The sequence below is a fragment of the Epinephelus lanceolatus genome, chromosome 14 (genome assembly GCF_041903045.1).
Source record: "Epinephelus lanceolatus isolate andai-2023 chromosome 14, ASM4190304v1, whole genome shotgun sequence".
In the NCBI taxonomy this organism is placed as follows: Eukaryota; Metazoa; Chordata; class Actinopteri; order Perciformes; family Serranidae; genus Epinephelus; species Epinephelus lanceolatus.
In genome coordinates this window covers 39,587,111-39,605,888 of record NC_135747.1, presented here as the reverse complement: position 1 = coordinate 39,605,888, position 18,778 = coordinate 39,587,111, and the positions used below count along the sequence as shown (strand labels likewise).

The 18,778-nt window shown below is 42.4% G+C and overlaps 1 protein-coding gene across 4 annotated transcripts in view; it reads left to right on the top strand.

The window, feature by feature from the left end:
- The first annotated feature begins 2,443 nt into the window (after positions 1–2,443).
- The window catches only part of lrch1 (leucine-rich repeats and calponin homology (CH) domain containing 1), a 109,029-nt gene continuing 92,694 nt past the window's right edge, over positions 2,444–18,778 (top strand). For all 4 annotated transcript variants that reach the window (XM_078174711.1, XM_078174710.1, XM_078174709.1 and 1 more), the window contains exon 1: positions 2,444–2,869. In XM_078174711.1, coding sequence (XP_078030837.1) covers positions 2,644–2,869 — 226 coding nt within the window. In that variant the 5' untranslated portion in view covers positions 2,444–2,643. The remainder of the gene's footprint in view (positions 2,870–18,778) is intronic.

Sequence of the window (18,778 nt, the reverse complement as noted above, 5' to 3'; positions counted from 1 at the left end):
TCCCATCAGCACTATTAAAAAACTCCTCATCCTCAGCCTTCATCCTAAAAAGTGTAAGTATTGAGTGTTTAAACCTGCAGCAGCTGTTCCCTCTGTTTGAAGGGGCAACAAACTGATTTCACTCATGACGTTTGTTCAACAACTCTGCCTGTGAGAGCTGCTTTATAAAGTCAGAGCAAATAACTCTGGTGATGTACCGTGTGTTGGCTTGAACTGGGATACTGCACATGATAACAGAAGTCCAGTGTTTCAGACTGGGTCCTTGAATTTGAATGAAAGCTTTGGGTTATACCAGAGATGCTTTATTGGAGTGTTTTAGGGTTTGATGCACTTTTAGTTCAGTAACTTTAAGTAAAGATAGCTCAGCTTCTGCTGCATCTTTGTTGCATGTTTTTTTTTGTAACCACACTAGCGGCAAGGCTCAACTATTGGATTAATTGGGATGAAATATCGTTGGGATATTCATGGTCCCCAGAGGATAGAGCTTACTGACTTTGCTGATCCTCTGACTTTCCATCTGGCGCCACAATCTGGTCAAACTTCCCCTTGAAATATCTCACCCTTTACTTCATAGATTGGCACATTAGTTTGGTTTGCAGAGGGTGAACTCGTTTGGCAGTGATGATCCTCTCCTGTAGCACCACCATGAGGTTCACATCTGTAGTTCTTATCAAAATGTTTCAACAACTGTTGGGTGGATATTTAATGGCAGTTGGTTCAGACGCTCATGTTCTCCACAGGTTCATGTGTAATAATGTTGGTGACAGTATGAAGCAGTGATGATAATGATGATATGCATTAACAACAAATCACATGAACACTTGATTAAAGTGGCTTTCAGCAGGATAACAGTTTAGTTTTTGAGTATATTAAAGGCTCTGCACACCCACACATTTGTTTGTGTTATTGTGGTTGACTGGGCAGTGCTGGCGCTAAACTAACAGGAAAGTGACACTGTGTGCAAGTGCCCACATGAAACTGAGACCAGCTCAGTTCAGCCAGAATAAGTGAAACTTGTGCAACATGTTGCTGCAGCATGTGGACTCTAGTGAAATGTTGACTTTACTTTTGTGATATTTACATGAAAAAAGGAAAGAAAATAAAGTTGCATTATGTGTTTCGATCATTTACTAACTCTGGGGCAGAATGTGAATAAGTGTATTCCCTTAAAAGGTTGAACTTTTCCTTTAAAGGGAGTGCTTCATAGAGCAGCTCTTCCTCATTTGGTTTGGATGATTTAGGAGGATCGTACCAGACCCCTCTGCAGCTGAGCTAATGACATATGGTGTGAACATATAATTACTGATAATGTGACCTCCACATGTTGGTAATGTGCAACATTAAGCCACAGACCTCCACCTGATAAGAGTTATGAGTCTGCAAACAGATCGACAGAGTCTTAAATATGCAGCAGTTTTTGTGAGGCCCCAAACAGGCCCAGGATTTAGGGTCCAGGTGTTAGAAACAACCCACAGTGTCACTCAGGTATATTGAAGTGCAGCATGCATTAACTTTGTCCACCAGATGTCACTGTTTAGTCGCTGTTTTAGTTTCCCTGCTGTTTCTCAGACGCACAGTCCACTGCGCAGCCGCACTGAGTGGGCTGCGTCAAGTCAAATGAATGTCAAACCGGAAATGTAGAGGGCCTGTCTTCAAAATAAAATGGTACCAATGGAAATAGAATGAGAGTCAAGTTAACTAGGGTAATAATGAAAAAAATCATACTTAATTTTGATAAACTTTTATTTTTGAGGCCGTATTGAGACCAGATATACAGATTATATACCCAACCACACAACTGCAGCATTTTTCTCATAATTTTATTTTCTTTCAAGCTGGATTTATTTACAGTCATTATTACTGTCAGAATCAGAATCAGAAATACTTTATATGTAATAATAATAATAATAATAATAATAATAATAATAGTAATAATTAATCTTCTTCTTCTTAATTATAATTATTACTATTATTATTTTTATTATTATTATCATTATTTAAATAAAATATCCATGCACCCCTTTCATCTTTGCTTTATGCAGATACTATGATAATACAAACAACAATTTATGATATAATAATAGTAATAGTAGTATGTAATAATAATAATAATAATAATTATTATTATTATAATTATTATTATTAATTAAGATGCAAGAGGTGCACTGATATCTAATTTAAATGTATTTTATTTTGAAAGCCATATTTAAATGTTTTAAATGTATTTAGTTTTATCGTACAGCACTTTGTAACTGTTTTGAAAGGTGTTTTATATATACATATATATATATGTAGTTTTTAAACAATTATAATAATAATAACAATAAAACTATTATTATCACTATTATTATTTAGCCTAATTTTAATTTTAATTAATTTATTTAAATGTATTTTATTTTGAAAGCCAATGGCCGGATGTCGCGTCGCTGTTTTATCCCCGCCGCTTCACGTACCGCGCAGACAGGGAGGCGGACGCGGCGGCGACAACCAAAGAGGAAACCGACCGCGCGGCACGGCACGACTCGGCACGCCTGAAGAAGTCCCGCTGTTTGCCTGAACGTTAGCTGCCCCTGCACGCGCTCTCTCGTTAACGGATATACAACCGCCGCGCACACCGGGAGAACAGCGGAGAGGGGGAACATTATGGCGACGTTGGGACCAGAGTCGGCTCGTCCTCCTCTTTCCCAGCTCGGTTCTTCCCCGTCGATCCAGGCTCACATCGGCAGCGCCAACCTGCCTCCCAACCGGGGCTTGGAGCGGGCGCTGGAGGAGGCGGCGGCCAGCGGCGTCCTCAACCTCAGCTCCCGAAAGCTGAAGGAGTTTCCCCGGACAGCCGCCAACCACGACCTGACGGACACGGTGGAAGCAGGTAGGCATCTCTCTGTCATCTGGTTAGAAACAGAACCGGGAGGACGCCGGTGCTGGGCGGTAACGAGTCTCAGTAACGCGTTACAGCAGCGTGGTCCTCACTGACTGTGTGGTGCTGGAATTTCCGTTACTTGGTGTAAATCAGTGTGTTCCTTGAGCCGCAACGGGAGTCGAACCCGCGACCCCGGTGGTGTTGTGATCTCTGCCTATAGTGTGTGTATGTACCCTTTATGGGATAAATGCACCCCGAAGTTATGCCTCACCTGGACCGGATGCACAGCTGGATGCACCTCCTCCACTGGGTGTTACTGGCGGTGACACCGACACCAGTAATGACCTGTCTGTGGTGATTTATGGACACATGTATGAGACACTCATGGAAAGGCTCCTCAAGTTTCCAGTGTACAGGATCTGAGTGTTCAGAGGGCCTGCAGCGGAATTCCCCACCACTTCCTTTTTAATCCATTTACGGTTGTAAACAGGCACGGAGGGCTCAGACACACTCTGCTTTATTCACAAGAATACAGTTTATGGGTCTTTGTTGCACAGGGAGTAATCAGAGCACAGATTACGTCACAGCTACCAGTGTAAGGCAGTGGGAGAAATGGTGTTGGTAGTAAGTTGTATTATTAGAGTTAAAGGCAGGCAAGCTCAGGGGTTTAGTGTTGCTGTAGCCCACAGGAAGTGAGGATTAGAGTATATGACCTTCACATAATCCAGCCGAAATTAAAATATATTTTGAAACTCTTGAAGATCCGCTTGTTACTAAATGTGTGTGTCATATAAAAACTAAAGTGATGGTCAAAGTTGTCACAGTGAAATTTAAGGTGTGCTGATGGATTCACGTCGTCACCTCATGCATTGAGTAACATTACAAGTTAACGTTCCACCTTAAAAGTCACCGGCAGTCGGCCCAGTGAATGAAGTTATTTTTTCTCAGACTCCAGCTGCTGTGAGAGGCAGCAAAACATCCTTTCATTTTATAGTTACAGTTTACTAATAAAACTCTCCACAGTATGAACAGTGGTTACATGAGCCTCAAAACCAGACACAACTCAGCCCTGAGCAGAGTGACCGTCCTCTACTGACCAATCAGACTGCAGCATTCACAGCTCCACCTTTTAGTACCACATCTGTGTGCTAGGTACGTTATAAACCAGTGTTTCTCCAGTGCTGTGTGATCCATCGCAAATGGGCTAATATGTCACCTATTTTCTCTGATAACTTGAAGGATAACTTTGGCATTTTTCAACCTGGATCATATTTTCCTGTGTAAATTGATCAAAGAGACTGATGTGAACAACAATTTTCAAAATTGCTCCAGTAATGGAGGAGCGGCTGCAGCCATGGAACGAGCTGCAATGGAGGCACATGAGGCAGTTAAACGTTGTCACTGTGTGTCCATTAGAAGTGGTTATTTTCACCACTGAGCGGCTCAGATTGTTATTGGAAGTGTCTGAAGTGTCTCTTTATCTTTCACTTGATTCGGTCCGTTCGTTATTTCCTCCTTAAAGGGATAGTGCACCCAAAAATGAAAATTCAGCCATTATCTACTCACCCATATGCCGATGGAGGCCCTGGTGAAGTTTTAGAGTCCTCACGTCCCTTGCAGAGATCGGCGGGTGGAGCGGCTAGCACACCTAATGGCAGACGGCGCCCCAGACTAACGTCCAAGAACACAAAATTGAATCCACAAAGTATCTCCATACTGCTCATCAAAAAGTTGTTTGGAAAAACGTCATATGAACTCTGTTTTTAGCCTCACTGTAGCCTGTAGCTCTGACTGCTTCTCTGTGCTCCACGTTCACGTGTGCACGCGCTCAGGGTGATCGGTGATGCACGGTCTCTGAAGAGCAGCAGTCTCGTCAGTACTGATGTCCAGATTCTCAAGTGCAGGCATCGCCAATTCCCAGTCTGAGCAGCAAAGACTTTCCTCATCCATTGGCATTGCTTTGCATTTGAAACAACTACACCACCAGCTTTCCAGTGCTGGACTCTGGTATTCTGCGGCTGGCTGAGGGTTAGGCTCATGAGCTGAGGCGGCTGCTTCGTCCAGTAGCCTGAGTTCGTATACTCAGACTCAAACAAATACGGCTCAACAAAGAAATGCTGTTCCTCCTCAGTTTCAAAGTCTTCAGACATGTTGGGCTGTCCTTTGCTAAAAGACCGTAGTGCAAATTATCTTTTAGCTCTGTCGTTACTGTTGTCTCCCCCTGCGGTGCACGTGTCACATAAACACGGGTGAGCAAAGCTCATGCTTTCGCTGGTCTCGCGCGGGCACGCACACGTGAGCGCGGAGCACAGAGAATCAGTCAGAGCTACAGGCTACAGTGAGGCTAAAAACAGAGTTCATATGACGTTTTTCCAAACAACTTTTTATGTCAGGGCTGCAGCACACTTGGATCACTACGGATGAGCAGTATGGAGATATTTTGTGGTTTCAATTTTGTGTTTTTGGACGTTAGTCTGGGGCGCCGTCTGCCATTAGGTGTGCTAGCCGCTCCCCCTGCCGAGCTCCGCAAGGGACGTGAGGACTCCAAAAATTCACCAGGGCCTCCGTCGGCACATGGGTGAGTAGATAATAGCTGAATTTTCATTTTTGGGTGCACTATCCCTTTAAGCAAACGTCTCTTTCTGACATGTTATGAGATTTCACGTGTTGCAGGAAAACAACATTCAAAACATGAGTTCTGGAGACGGTACAACAACCAGAATAGTCTACAGTATAGTTTGCTTTTTAATTTGACCGCCGAAGTATATGCATATGCATGAAGAGCAGACAAGGAGAGAGAGGATAAAAAGACATCGGAGTGTGACCGAGGCTCTGCAGGATGTGAAGCATGGTGACGTTGGACTTCCTGGAGTTGCTGTGACCTCATGCCCACAGAGTAAAAATGCCTATGTTGTAAAGAGTGGTTCATGTTTGTGCATTTCGGACCTGCTGACAAAATGATGAGCTACACTTTGAGCAGCTGTCATAGACTTTGTTAGACATGGACGCGCTGAAGTTTGGCTAGTTGTGCTACAAATGGATCCTATCACACACACTGTCCCTACACAGCGCATGCACCTGCTAACTATAGTGCCCAATGCGAAAATGCCAAAACGTGAATGTCTCTATCTAGAGCCAGTGTTTGGTTTGTCTGTTCTGGGCTGCTGCAGAAACATGGTGATGCAACATGGTGATCTCTGTAGACGAGGACCCACTCCCTATGTGTTAACGGCTCATTCTAAGGTAACAAAAACACAACAACTCTTATTTTCAGGTGTTTGCACACAAAATAAAGCATACTTATTATATTATATTTCATTTCTGCCAGTTTATCCCCCAAAATCTGACACACTGGAGCTTTGAGTTAAAGATCTGAGGTGAGGGTTTGTTTTTATGTTGAGATTTTTGTTAATATCAGTGGTTTCTCGGCTGTAAGGAGGCTGATGTTGGCTGCACACAGTGAGCTGTATGGTAACATATGATCAAACCAATAGCACCAGTAGTTTGCTAAAGCATACGGAACTGCATTTGACTGGTGGTTCTCCTTTTCCATGAAGTGTTTGATTCATGAAACCATTTTTAGCCATTCAGTTTCCAACTCTGCAGATTGTTCACTGCTACCACAGAACTCTAATTTGCCTGCAGGCATGAATGTGTGTTTGTCTGTGTGGCCCTGTGACAGACTGGTAACCTGTCTAGGTGTACCCCTCCTCCTTGCAGCCCCATGCCCCTCTGAACAGGATAAACTGGTGTATATATAATACATGAATGGGTGTGTTGATGTGAAGATAAATGCCAGTGTAAATGACAGCAACATTTTGAGCAACAGCCACTTCTCACTGATCCTTATGAGACAGTTTACTGGTTAGAGATGTGAAACCATAGTAACATGAGCTCAGAGTTGTTTGGTGAACTTTGTGTATTTAAAGCCAGCACTGATAAGTTCCTGTTCGCAGTATTTTGTTCATAACCGAGGGTTTGCATTTATTTTAGACAGCGAGTCATGTGCAGAGTACAGGTCCTCTGTGCAGCACTGACCTCCACATGCCAGCAGTAGTTTTCAGTATGTGCTGCAGCTTTATGTGCACAGATTTGGAGAGGAGGTGGTTAAGCTGATCTGCTTTAATGTGCTGTAAATCAGCACTGACTTGGCTGCAGGTCGGTCACATAATGTCAGCAGCTGCATCACACTCCAAAGGGACAGTTCACTTCAAATCTATATATATTTATCACTAATCTCAAGTGGTATCTGTCCACGCAGATAGTTCTGGTTGAATTTATCCAGTCTGTGAGAGCTCTGCTGCCATCCTGATACATGGAGGTGAATGGAATTGAGTTTGTGCTCCGCAGGGTTTTAAACAATTGACCTCACTGTGAACTGTTCTCATGAAATGACTTCCTGAAAAATGGAAATGGATGAATGACAGTGAATTATTAAGATAAGACTTAATTAATCTTGAGGGAAATCGTTGTGCAGCAGCTGCAATACAAAGCTGGAAAGAGTGCAAATATACAGAGTACAGATTAAACACAATACAAACAGTAAAGGTTATCAATAAGGTGCAAATGTACACAGTGTCAGAGAGTAAACAAGTTAACAATAAGGTGCAAATTACACATATACACATGCCAAAAAGTAAAGAGTTGACAGCAGGGAATTAGAAAAAGACAATGACAAACTTAATCCCATTCATCTCCATTATACTGAGCTGTTGACACCTGAGATGTCTCTGAAGCTCAGTGTGTAAAACTGAAAGCACCGACTCATCTGGCCGGAGTCTGTTCCCACCACAGCAGCATGAATATCAAGGTCAGCCGTGTTTCAGTTGGACTGAAAAGTCTCGGTGACGTTATGTTGCTGTACTTCACTCTCTAACTTTGTTTATGTACACTAAAAAAGAAATGTGGCTTACATAACCACAGCGGGTCATGTCTGCAGAAACACAGCAGCATGAAGTGAAGGCAGGGAGAGAGCTGAGGCTGTGTGCTTCATTTGGACTGCTTTATAGTTGGATCAGAGCTTTAATATCTCTGCTCAGATAATACACATGCTGTCATCCAGTTTCATGCAGCGTCGTACTGCAGTGCTGCCTTGCTCAGTAGCGTGGTCTGTGGCTGTGCAGTTTGGGGGATCGTTGTACTTCTTCCACCTGTCTGTTGGTTTGGATGTTAGATCTGTTTCTATTTACAGTTTTGGTGCTAAATGTGTGTTTCGTTAATTATAAGCTTAAATCAGGGTTTTTATGGCCGCTCGTTATGACTGATTAAAGGTCTCCAATCCAACCTAGGACAGATGCTCTTACACATTTTTTCTGAAAGCTCCCCCGTAAGAGACCCTGATGAGGACTGGAGTGCAGCTTGGGTCGCATATTTGTGTCCGAACCCGACCGAGCCAAAGAGAGGAGTAACCGAGCCTGAACCCAACACACATTCTGTTTACCCAAGCCGGGCACAGTTAATGTGATGTTACTAAGTATGTTTACATGCACAGTTAAGTCAAGCTACAGTTAAGGCTTGACTAGGCCATTTGATTGGACTACTGTCCTTGTTCCGGTATACAAGATGGGAGGGGAATTGATTCACTGACGGAAGTATGGCCGAATCTGCTACGATAGGTGGCTTTCAGCTTGTTAGTATTGGACCTTTTCACGTCACAGACCAAACAATCACCATTCTGTCTCTGTCTCACTCTTTCAGCTGACCCAACATGAACTGTGTCTCCTCATCCGTCCAAAAAGTCACGGCTCTGGATGTAGATTTCCCCATGTTCTTACCAGCTTCTTCTCTTACACATTTGATGCTATTCAACTTCTGGGTCAAAGCCCGGGGCGGAAACTGTGGAGCATGCGCAGAGCACCTCTGCTAGTTTGGGTCCGATTGGCTGTATACATGCAGGAGGAATTCAACTCCCAGTGATGTTCTCTGATGTCATATAAACATACTGAGTGAAGCACTGAGTTTTTCCCTGCCACGCTGTTGTTGTTACCATGGTTACAGCTTGCCTCTTTACTGTGATTACACACATGGCAGATTGTAAATGACGTTCAAAGGGCATTGTTTTGTGTAGGCGTATGTAGATAGTTTTAACACACGTCTAACACACATTACGCAGTGTCAACGGCTTGAATAACATTTGAGTCTTGCCATTTATATATGTCAAGTCTTTATCACCACAAACTCTTCCTGAACTGTAACTGCTGTTAACTGACCTATTAACATAATCCATTCATCGTGGTTTATTTTGGGATATCTTGGAGGAAGGTGACAGCATCCACAGCTCTGTCCTCCTGTGTTCAATCAGTCTTTCAGCAACAATAAAGTTACGTTTGCTGCTGATACCTGATACCAAGTACACCAAGTGTCAGGTAACATTACGTGATGACATATTTAGTTTGACATCCTCCAGCATTACCTATCTCACGTTACCTTATATGAAACAGCCCATGTGTTGCGTTCATGTGTCAGGTAAATAAAAACCACCCAGCACTGAACAACAAGAAGCCCTACAGACAGTGGATCTGTCACAGATCAAACACAACCCCAACCCAATAAATATTTATCTGGACCCAGCTCGACCTGTCGGGTCTCTTCGGGCTGGGGTCAGGCACCCACACCCTGATAAGGGCCTCAAACTAATGATTGCTTTCAAGATCATGTGGCTGTGGCTCAGGAGGTAGAGCGGGTCTTCCACTAATCAGAAGATCAGTGGTGTAATTCCCAGCTCCTCCAGTCCGCATGTCCAAGTTTCCTTGGGTAAGATACTGAACCCCAAATTTCTCCTGATGGCTGTTCCATGAGTGAGTGAGTGTGTATAAGCTGAGTAGCAGGTGGCACCTTGAATGGTAGCCTTGGCCATCTGTTTGAATGGGTGAATGTGACTCGAAGTGTAAAATTGCTTTGAGTGGTGAGCGGACCAGGAAGACTATACAAGTACAAGTCCATTTAAACTGCTGATTTTTCCAGGGCTTCCTAGACGACATGTTTGGATTTTCTGTTTTTGGAGCTGGGCTGTTCATTAGGTGCATTGTTGGAACATATGTACCGTTTGGTAACTCGTGGCTCCATGCTCTCGGAGCATAGAGCGTACTCTGGGCACAGATGGAGCAGCAGAACGTCAGGCGCAGTGAAATTTAACCGTTCACTGCGCCGGGTCTAAAAAGTTTGCTTTCACTTACCAAAAGCTGCTTCTGTCATCGATAGATCTCATCTGATCAGCTCTGATCGGATTGACTGATCAATAACCCACCCCTTGACTCAAAATTCCACAAACTGCTGCTAAGTTCTGCCTGTGCTGCGTTCACGGACCTGCACTAAGCTCTCCAACCACTGTTTTCTTTATATTAAATAACAGTTTAATCTCTATAAATTGTTCTTAAACTTACTCTCTTAAACAATATACATTACTTCTCAGATTCCACTGTGATATCTTCAAACCTCTTGTGTTGTCCGTCCATCTGTCCAAAAATATTCGGTTCAGTGTTTTATAGAACAGAAAAACAACAAACCCTCACATTAGAGAACTAAGAATGTTTCATGTTTTCGATTATAAACGTCGATTAATGTACTTTTTAAGTTTCTTTCAAAGATGTGATTATATATCAACTAACTGTCTCGGCAATATTCGTTGTGCATTTAGACTTTTTTGACACATTTATTAAGATTAGGACATTTATTAAACTTTATAGCCATCTGCTTTCAGAGCATGAGGAAGTGCATCTCCTCTTTGTCTCCTGCTACCCATAATGCCTTGTGGTGTGGGGGTTGATTTCTGTTGTTACTTTAGATTTCATTTTCTTTCCTTCACTAACAAACAGCATCACATTTTTCTCGTTAGGAGACTCAGTTTGATTTCCTGAGAGTTTGTGGCAGCAGTTCAGACGCTGATGAGTCAGACAGCATTTGTTCAGATTTAATATGAAGCTGAATGAAAGTTTCTCACCAGCAGACGACACTGCTGTTAAGTCTGTGTTTAGGTGGATGCATCATATGATTTAACATTGGAAGCATTGTCAGGAAGGTAGAGGACGTATCAGAGAAGAGAACATGTGCCTAAATTAATTGTCACTTCATGGTTTATCAGTAAAACATGAGACATGAGATGGGTGTCTCCTCTAATTGTTAGATTACTGAGTGTCTGAGCTGACAGCAGGTATCTTAACTGCTGTTTCCTCTCATAAAACCTTCCCTCTTCTGCACGATTGGTTTTTGGTTTTATAAATCTGACCTGCAGAGTTGCACGTGCAGTTGTTATAGTTTTATTATTTAGCAACAAACAGACACATCTGGACGAAACAAATAAAGAAATAGCAACCAGCTGTGAAGAGCGCACATGTCATTAATGAAAGGACAACATCATCTTTATTTATCAGATCATTAACATGCTGCAGTGATGGTTGTAAACAGTGTTTGTTGGTCCTCCAGTGTTGGAGATGGAGTTGTCTCTGATCACACGAGAGCTGTGATCAACCCCCATGAAATTAGATGAGAGAGAACAGAGTGAGTCACTGTGACACGTGGTGGACACACTCGTGTACACACACACGCACACGCACACACACAAAAATCTGCTGAGCTGCACACAGGAGCAGTTTATTCAGGCGCGCCACATGCATGCACACGTACTTTGAAAATACAAGCACACGCACACACATGCATGGACACACACTGTGGTTCAGCCTAGTTTCATATCAGCAGCAGCACAAGCCTCAACTTGTAGTCAAACACAAACTGGATCTGGTTTCTTCAAACTTCTTCCCACCAGCACCTTCCATGCTGGAAAAGATCTAACGTGTACGACGTGTTGTTTCACCATGTCTGATAGAAAAAGCTCAAACATGGAGAGAAAGGCTGGCTGTTGTAGAGACGGATGAGCTGTGATATTGTTTATATGTGTGGATACAGCATGTTTTCAGACAGTCTCTCCTGGAGGACGTTCATGGTGTTGCGCTCGGATGTAAAAAGTCACAAGCCCTTTTTACACAGAGATCACGCTATAGAGCTATGATGGCCCTTCTTTATGCCGCCTTTACATTTTTACACAGAATGAAACAAAGCAGGCATCAATGTGCACAATGGCCTAAGTGTTGAGTGCAACATATAACATGCTTCAGCAGCAATAACAATGGCATAACGTGACAATTACAATCATTTCCTGTCCCTGTTATATGGCGGCTGATCTCTTCCTATGCTCAGAGGATAAGGAGCTCCTGGACCTCATTGTCTTCCCAATTTACAGACATTTTTGGCTGCTGTCTTTGGTCTTTGAGTTAGCTGCTAACTGCTGTTAGCTGCTGTTTATATCTTCCAGCAGTGGGTCGCACACATAACATGTCATCAAAATGTCACACCCATACTGTCCATGGTCCTGTCCCCGTTAAACAGATGTCAGTTCGGCACTGCTGCTACCTCTCAGTCTTGGTCGACCACATTTTGGATAGCTTTATGTCTCTTGGTCTGGCTCGGATCGGCTTTATTTGTCACATTAGATTTATACATGATGCATTTAAGGAGGTTTTCTTTGGTCTGGACCCATGAAGACTTACAGATTCAGGTTTTAATGGGGTGGACAGAGTGAATAGAAACGTCATTTTATGTCAGGGTATTAGCTGTGTATTTTTTGTGAATAAATAACCAGATAAGTATGTCTGTTTTAGAGTCAGTACAGTCAATCAAATATTTAACAAATCAAAGTATGTCATCACATTAATGCAAAAATCCAATATTTTCATAAAGCAGTCAGCTGACAAACTTCTTTAGACTCATTTTATGTTGTATTTATAGTCTCTGCATGTCCAGGTCCCATGCTGGACTGAATTTGTCAGCAGCTTTGTAAGAGTGAGAACTTTCTGTCTTTGGGGTTTGGACTGTAGTCCTAGAGTCTGTCTGTAACAGATAGTGATGATGGAGCAATCTGGAGGAAACACTGAATACCTCTTAAAGATCGAGGAAATCACCTGAGTCCAGATAAGGAAGGTGAAAGAAGGTGATTTCTAAACCAAACCAACCGGTCAGTCTGCTCTGTCTCAGCTCACATGGTGGTATCACCCGAAACTGCTATGGTGGTGGTGTCCTGTAACGCCGACCTGCTGAGGGTTTGAGATGTAAACAGGTGGTTCAGTTCTGAGGAGTAACTTCAGTTTGACCTGCTGTGATGAGGACAGCGAGAGGTTTCATTTCTTTATATGTTATTATCTCTTGATGGTTTTTGTTTCATTTTATATATCAAATACTCCCGTAGCCTGTCATATCTTTAACAGCAGAATGTGAACAAGGAAGTAGATGGCAATACTAATGATTACATTCTCAGGGGAAACACTGAGTGCTTGGAGTTCTGGGGGATTTTTAAAGATGGTGGACATCACCTCAGTCCAGAAACAGAAAGTAAAGGAGGGTGATTTCCAAACCAAGACTGCTTAATTAGGGTTTTATGTGTGTTACAGGATGCAGCAGATAATAATGTGAGGTATATTTGCTCGATTAACCAGCGTGGTCCAGCAGTGTCACAAAATATTGAAAATGCACATCATGATTTTCCTCAGGTCCAAGATGACATATTCAAATGTCTTGTTTTTTGTCTTTGAACCCAAAGATACTCAGTTTAATATCAGAGGAGTCGAAGGTATGAATCCGCTTTTATGTCTGGAACCTCCCATCTACAACAGGCTTGAGACGCGCCCTCGTTGAGGACTTGGCTCGGATTAATCTGATCCTGTTTGATTCGGCAGTGGGAACCTTTTGTGACTGCATGCCTTTGCTGATGTCGACCTCAGCAGGATTCGAACCCTGGACCCTCTGCATGGAAGATGAGTGCTCTAAACAGCAAATATTCAGAGTAAGAGAATCAGAAAAGATCAAATTTCAGTAGTGATGGGAAGGGCAGAGCAGTGCTGTGCATGCTGGGTTTGTTTACTAGAAAGTTTGTGTATTTTTTGGGTGACCAGAGGAGACACGGCGGAATCTCTCAAGAATATTAAAACTGCTCCAATACGGCAACATTTTGGATTTAAAGCCGAAGAATCAGGTGTCCTAACTGGCTGCAGGTGATGCGGTGCGTTGTTTAGAGCTGAATTTGATGAATTTGAATTGACTGTCTTTTAGTCGTGTAGGTTTGTGTGATTCATGAGTTTAGTTCTGGGCTGCAGGACTGTGACAGATACTGCTGCCTGGAGATGGAGCGATGATACAGAGACACCCTGACAGACTCTATTCTACTGACTTCTACTGTATTCTATCCCACGGTGCTGCAGAACATGACTGTCTGTATCAACATCGTGTATCTGTGTAGTAGTACGTGTGTGTGTGTGTGTGTGTGTGTGTGCGTACTGTGTCCAGTAGCAGCCCACATTCCCAGCTCCAGACAATACACATTTCTGCAGTGTTTGGCAGTTTTTCAGTGGACACACACATACACACACACACACACACACACACACACACAAACTCACACAGCAGAGTTCAGCTTTATACTGTATGTCTGTATGAGTCATATTGACAGAAACAACATCCCCTGTGTGTGTGTGTGTGTGTGTGTGTTTGAACCACGCAGCGAGAGATTACATAAGATTACATGTTTGTGATTCACATTATAACCATCGGCAGGATTTTATTTGATTCTCACTGACCTCCTTCTCTGCTCACATCAGTCACACAAATCCAGATAAAAATAGCTGTGCAGTAAATTTCAGATCAGAACATTGTCCCACTCATTCAGTCGACTTTCTGTCCTCTTACCTCAGTTTTTGTTTAACATCACAAATGTCTGTTAATGCACACAGTGTTTCAACGTGGGTGGGGCTGCTACTGTCCTTCAGTTACCTTGTCATGCAGTTTTTATCGGTGGCTTTCTTGAAACAAATAATACGGGGAGGAACAGGACAGCACCTTAAATTCCCACTGACACACCAGTCCTTATTCACCTTGAAGCACACACCTCCTCTTCTCTCTCCCATAGTCCTCTTATCAGCAAATAGAAAAATAGTCGCTGTCCAGTTTTGGCGTAACGAAGGATATTACAGTTCCTGTTCGCTCATTGGACAATGATGCGGATGCGGAGGTCATCCAGTGAATTATCTGACGCCTGTATGATAGCTAGCATGATGCTAGTTCAGCTGGTGTCCATCTATGTCTCAGTTAATTATTTATTAAGAGGTACTGAAATAATTAACTGGATTGTTTTAACTAAAGGATGCATTGGTTTTTGTTTTCTTATTTGTGGGTGTGTATCCCTTTGTATCATTCCCTGTTTTCTTTCTAAAGTCTGAGGTTGTTGCAGGTCTGTGAATGCAGCGCAGGCAGAACTCTCTGTGAGTTCTCTCAGCAGCACCTTGATGAGTTGGAGTTGCAGGGTGGATAATTAATCGGTTGATCTGATCAGAGTTGTTTTGATTAGATTAATGGATGAGAGACGCACCTGCTGCAGAGGCGAATAAAAGCAAACTCTTATGTTGTGAATTCACGTCACGTTATTCATGTAAGTTTGAACACTAGAATATTTTGTGTTGACTTGATTCATACACACGTGAAATTGCTGAATAAACTTGCACAGGTACGTCCTGGCCGTCATATGTCCCCGGAGGATCTCAATGCTGATTGGCTATCACAGCCAGAATTGGTTGCTGAAGTTCAGATATTTCAACTCTCACGAATAAGCGTATAATGGGAAATCGTGCCACTCACTTCATTCGTGCCGCTTAATTCTATTCGCATCTTTACATTACCTTTACATGTAATTCATTCTCGTGAATTGTTTTATTCCCACCTGGTGTGAACACAGCGTTAGATCCAGCGCAATGAACAGTTATATCTCACTTTCACTGCACCCAACATTCTGCTGCTCCGTCTGTGCCCAGAGTACACGCAATGAACAACTGAACAGTATAAATATTCCAACAGTGCTCCTAATGAACCAGCTCCAAAAATAGACAGTCAATATGTGGCGGTAGATGTGTTATCATGGCAGGCCGCCACAAATAAGTGAACGTGTCGGAAACCCTGATGTGGCATCCCTGCTATGAGTCTCCATAATTTTTTGGTAACTTTACCAGCAGTAGTTAACGATGTGTTGCTGATGACTAAAGAGCTGGAAGGATTTACACCCTCTCCTCCAGCTCTGTAACACATCTTTCCCTCTCAAGTGTCTTTAATTCATCGAAGAGGAAAAACTAAACTTAATTTTTGTCATGTTGGGATGTTTGAAGAGATGCAGTCAGACGAGAACGGAGCATGTTTGTAATGTGTGTGTGGACAGATACATGATGTGTGCCTGAGGCATGATACACCGCCCAGAGTTTACCACCCTCACTTCCTCTACCTCACAGCTCTTCCTTCCATTTAATTCATGCTCTACACACACACACACACACACACACACACACACACACACACACACACAGAGGAAGCTGTGGATTCTCAGGAATGTGGTGTGGTGTTGGGTTAGAGGAGGGTCTATCCGCTCAGTGTTCCCGCCACACCTGAACGTAACGACAGCTGGGACACAAGCACACACACACAGTGTCTTCTTAATATGTGTGAGTATACTGAAATGAACCACATAAACTACTGCAGAGTATTTTCTTTGGACATGTCATGAAGCTCTTTTATTTATTTAGTTTGATATTCAGTGATACAGTTGGTAAAATTATTCTCCTTCACAGACCAAAACAGCCCTGTTATTTACCTAAGTTAAGGTCAGTGTCTGACCTCAAACCTCATAAATACACACTTAAACATGAACCCTTACCTTAAAGCCCTTTATATTGATGGGAGTGGAGTTCACAGAGGGCTGTAAGGGGGGAGGGCCAGTGTCTCATACATAGTGAATGAAGCAGTTAATGAAGCAGTTAATGGTTTCTCTCAGAGCAGCGAACAGCCACAGAGACACCCGGCAGAGTGAATGAGGAGAGGAGAAAATGATAGGATCCAATCAGACGGCAGAGAATGAAGGTCGACTGTCAGGCTGGATTACAGCAGAGACCTGCTATAGTGTAGAATAATTTGAAATATGGATCATAATGGAGGTGGTCAGCACATTTCCTGTCAGGCTGACTGTAAAAATAATTTTTATATTGTTATTTTTTGCCTTTTTAAGCCAATTTTCCAACCACTTTATAAAATTCTGCCACCATTGAAACAATATGTATCATATAGTAATATATGTATATATATATATATATATATATATATATATATATATATATAGGCTAATATTTGATTGATTGCATTTATAAGAGGATAATAATTGATTAGTTGACTCTTTGTGGTGCAGGGGTGCTTCGAGCTAGCTGCTAACGTTATCACTTGTTGTCCCGCATTAGTTTCGCAGGTCTTAATTCAGAGTCTTGGACAAACCTGAAGACGGGTGTGGTTGTGATTCTCTGTAATGACACTGTGAGGTGGTGCCTCTCACCAGCACAGAAACAGGAAGTGACTGCTCCCCACCTCATTGTTTTCAGGAGGCAACAGCTCTGATCTTTTCCTGTCAGGGAAAACCAAGGACCCTCCACCCCACCCCTCAAATCTGTACTAAAGCTACAGATGACCAGTAATCAGCATTGTTATTATTAGGGCGGGGCAATATAGCGATATCGTATCTTATCTTAATGTGAAACCAGATATCGTCTTAGACTTGGATATTTTGATGTCTTAAGTGTTGTCTTTTCCTGGTTTTAGAGGCCGTGTCACAGGAAAGTGATGTCATTTTCTGAACTTCCCAGACTCTTGATAGCTGTTGTATTATTTGCCTTCACGCACTCAGTCATTATAATCACATTACTGATGATTATTTATCAGAAATCTCATTGTGTAAGTGTTTTTTGATAGCACCAATAGGCACCCCTTGAATAGTTTCACTATACTGACATCGAGGTATTTGGTCAGAAATATGGAGTTTCATAAAGCTCTTATCAGTCTTCTACTTCATGCCCACTAGACAGTGGACCTCTTTGCAGGTATTTGGAAAATGGCTGTTGTTATAAAGCTCAGATGGTCATATGGAACCCTTTTCTGTGACCATGTGCTGGCATGACTTGGTTTGACTCAGTGCGTCACTGGCAGGGATTTGCATCTCCATACAACAGTGTGTGTTTCTAACTGATGACGCGCTTATCTTGAGTTGATGATGTTTAAAAGCAGAACCTTGTTGTTGTTTGTGGTCAGCCACTAATCGTCCTAGATTTTCAAGCTGTTGTCGTGATTTTACTCAACATCAGATGACAAAATGCATCTAGAAGAGGAGAATTAAGCTACCATTTAATGAATCATCCCTGAACGATGATGCTGCAGCACACTTGGAGGCAGTCAGGTGCACTTTAGTCTCTATATATGTAGAGTCTTTAGACAAACCCGAAAGTCAGAGGCCGAATACAGCCGATGGGTTCCGAGCATGGGTGCACTTTGACCCGACTCTGGAGGTGGTCCATCTCAGTCCTAAGTCGGCACAACTCAGCATGTCTGAACTGTTAATGGCAACACAAATCAGTTTGAGAGAGTAACGAGACAGAGATCTGGATTGATTTATCGTTTCAATAATCAACAATCCAATATCATCGATGCCAAGTGACAACATCAACACATATTGTCCACTTTATTTTGAAATTCCCATGGCACGTCCGTGTCACCACTTCTGTCCAAGCTAAACATTCAAACAGTGTTAGCAGCAGGCAATAGTATTCATTCAACTTTTACTTTAACTCGGACATAAATTAAAATTTACAATGCAGCTGAGTTAAACGATATAAAATAAAACTACTTCGACAGATAAAAAAACAAAGAAACTTACACAAAAGTGGCAACGAGAAGTAAAAAGCAATGAAACCACAATTAAAATGTAAAAAAAATAAATAAATAAAAGCCTCGATGATGAACACATTAATCAGATACAGCAGGAACACCTACACGTAAAATATGATCCAGTTAAAGGTT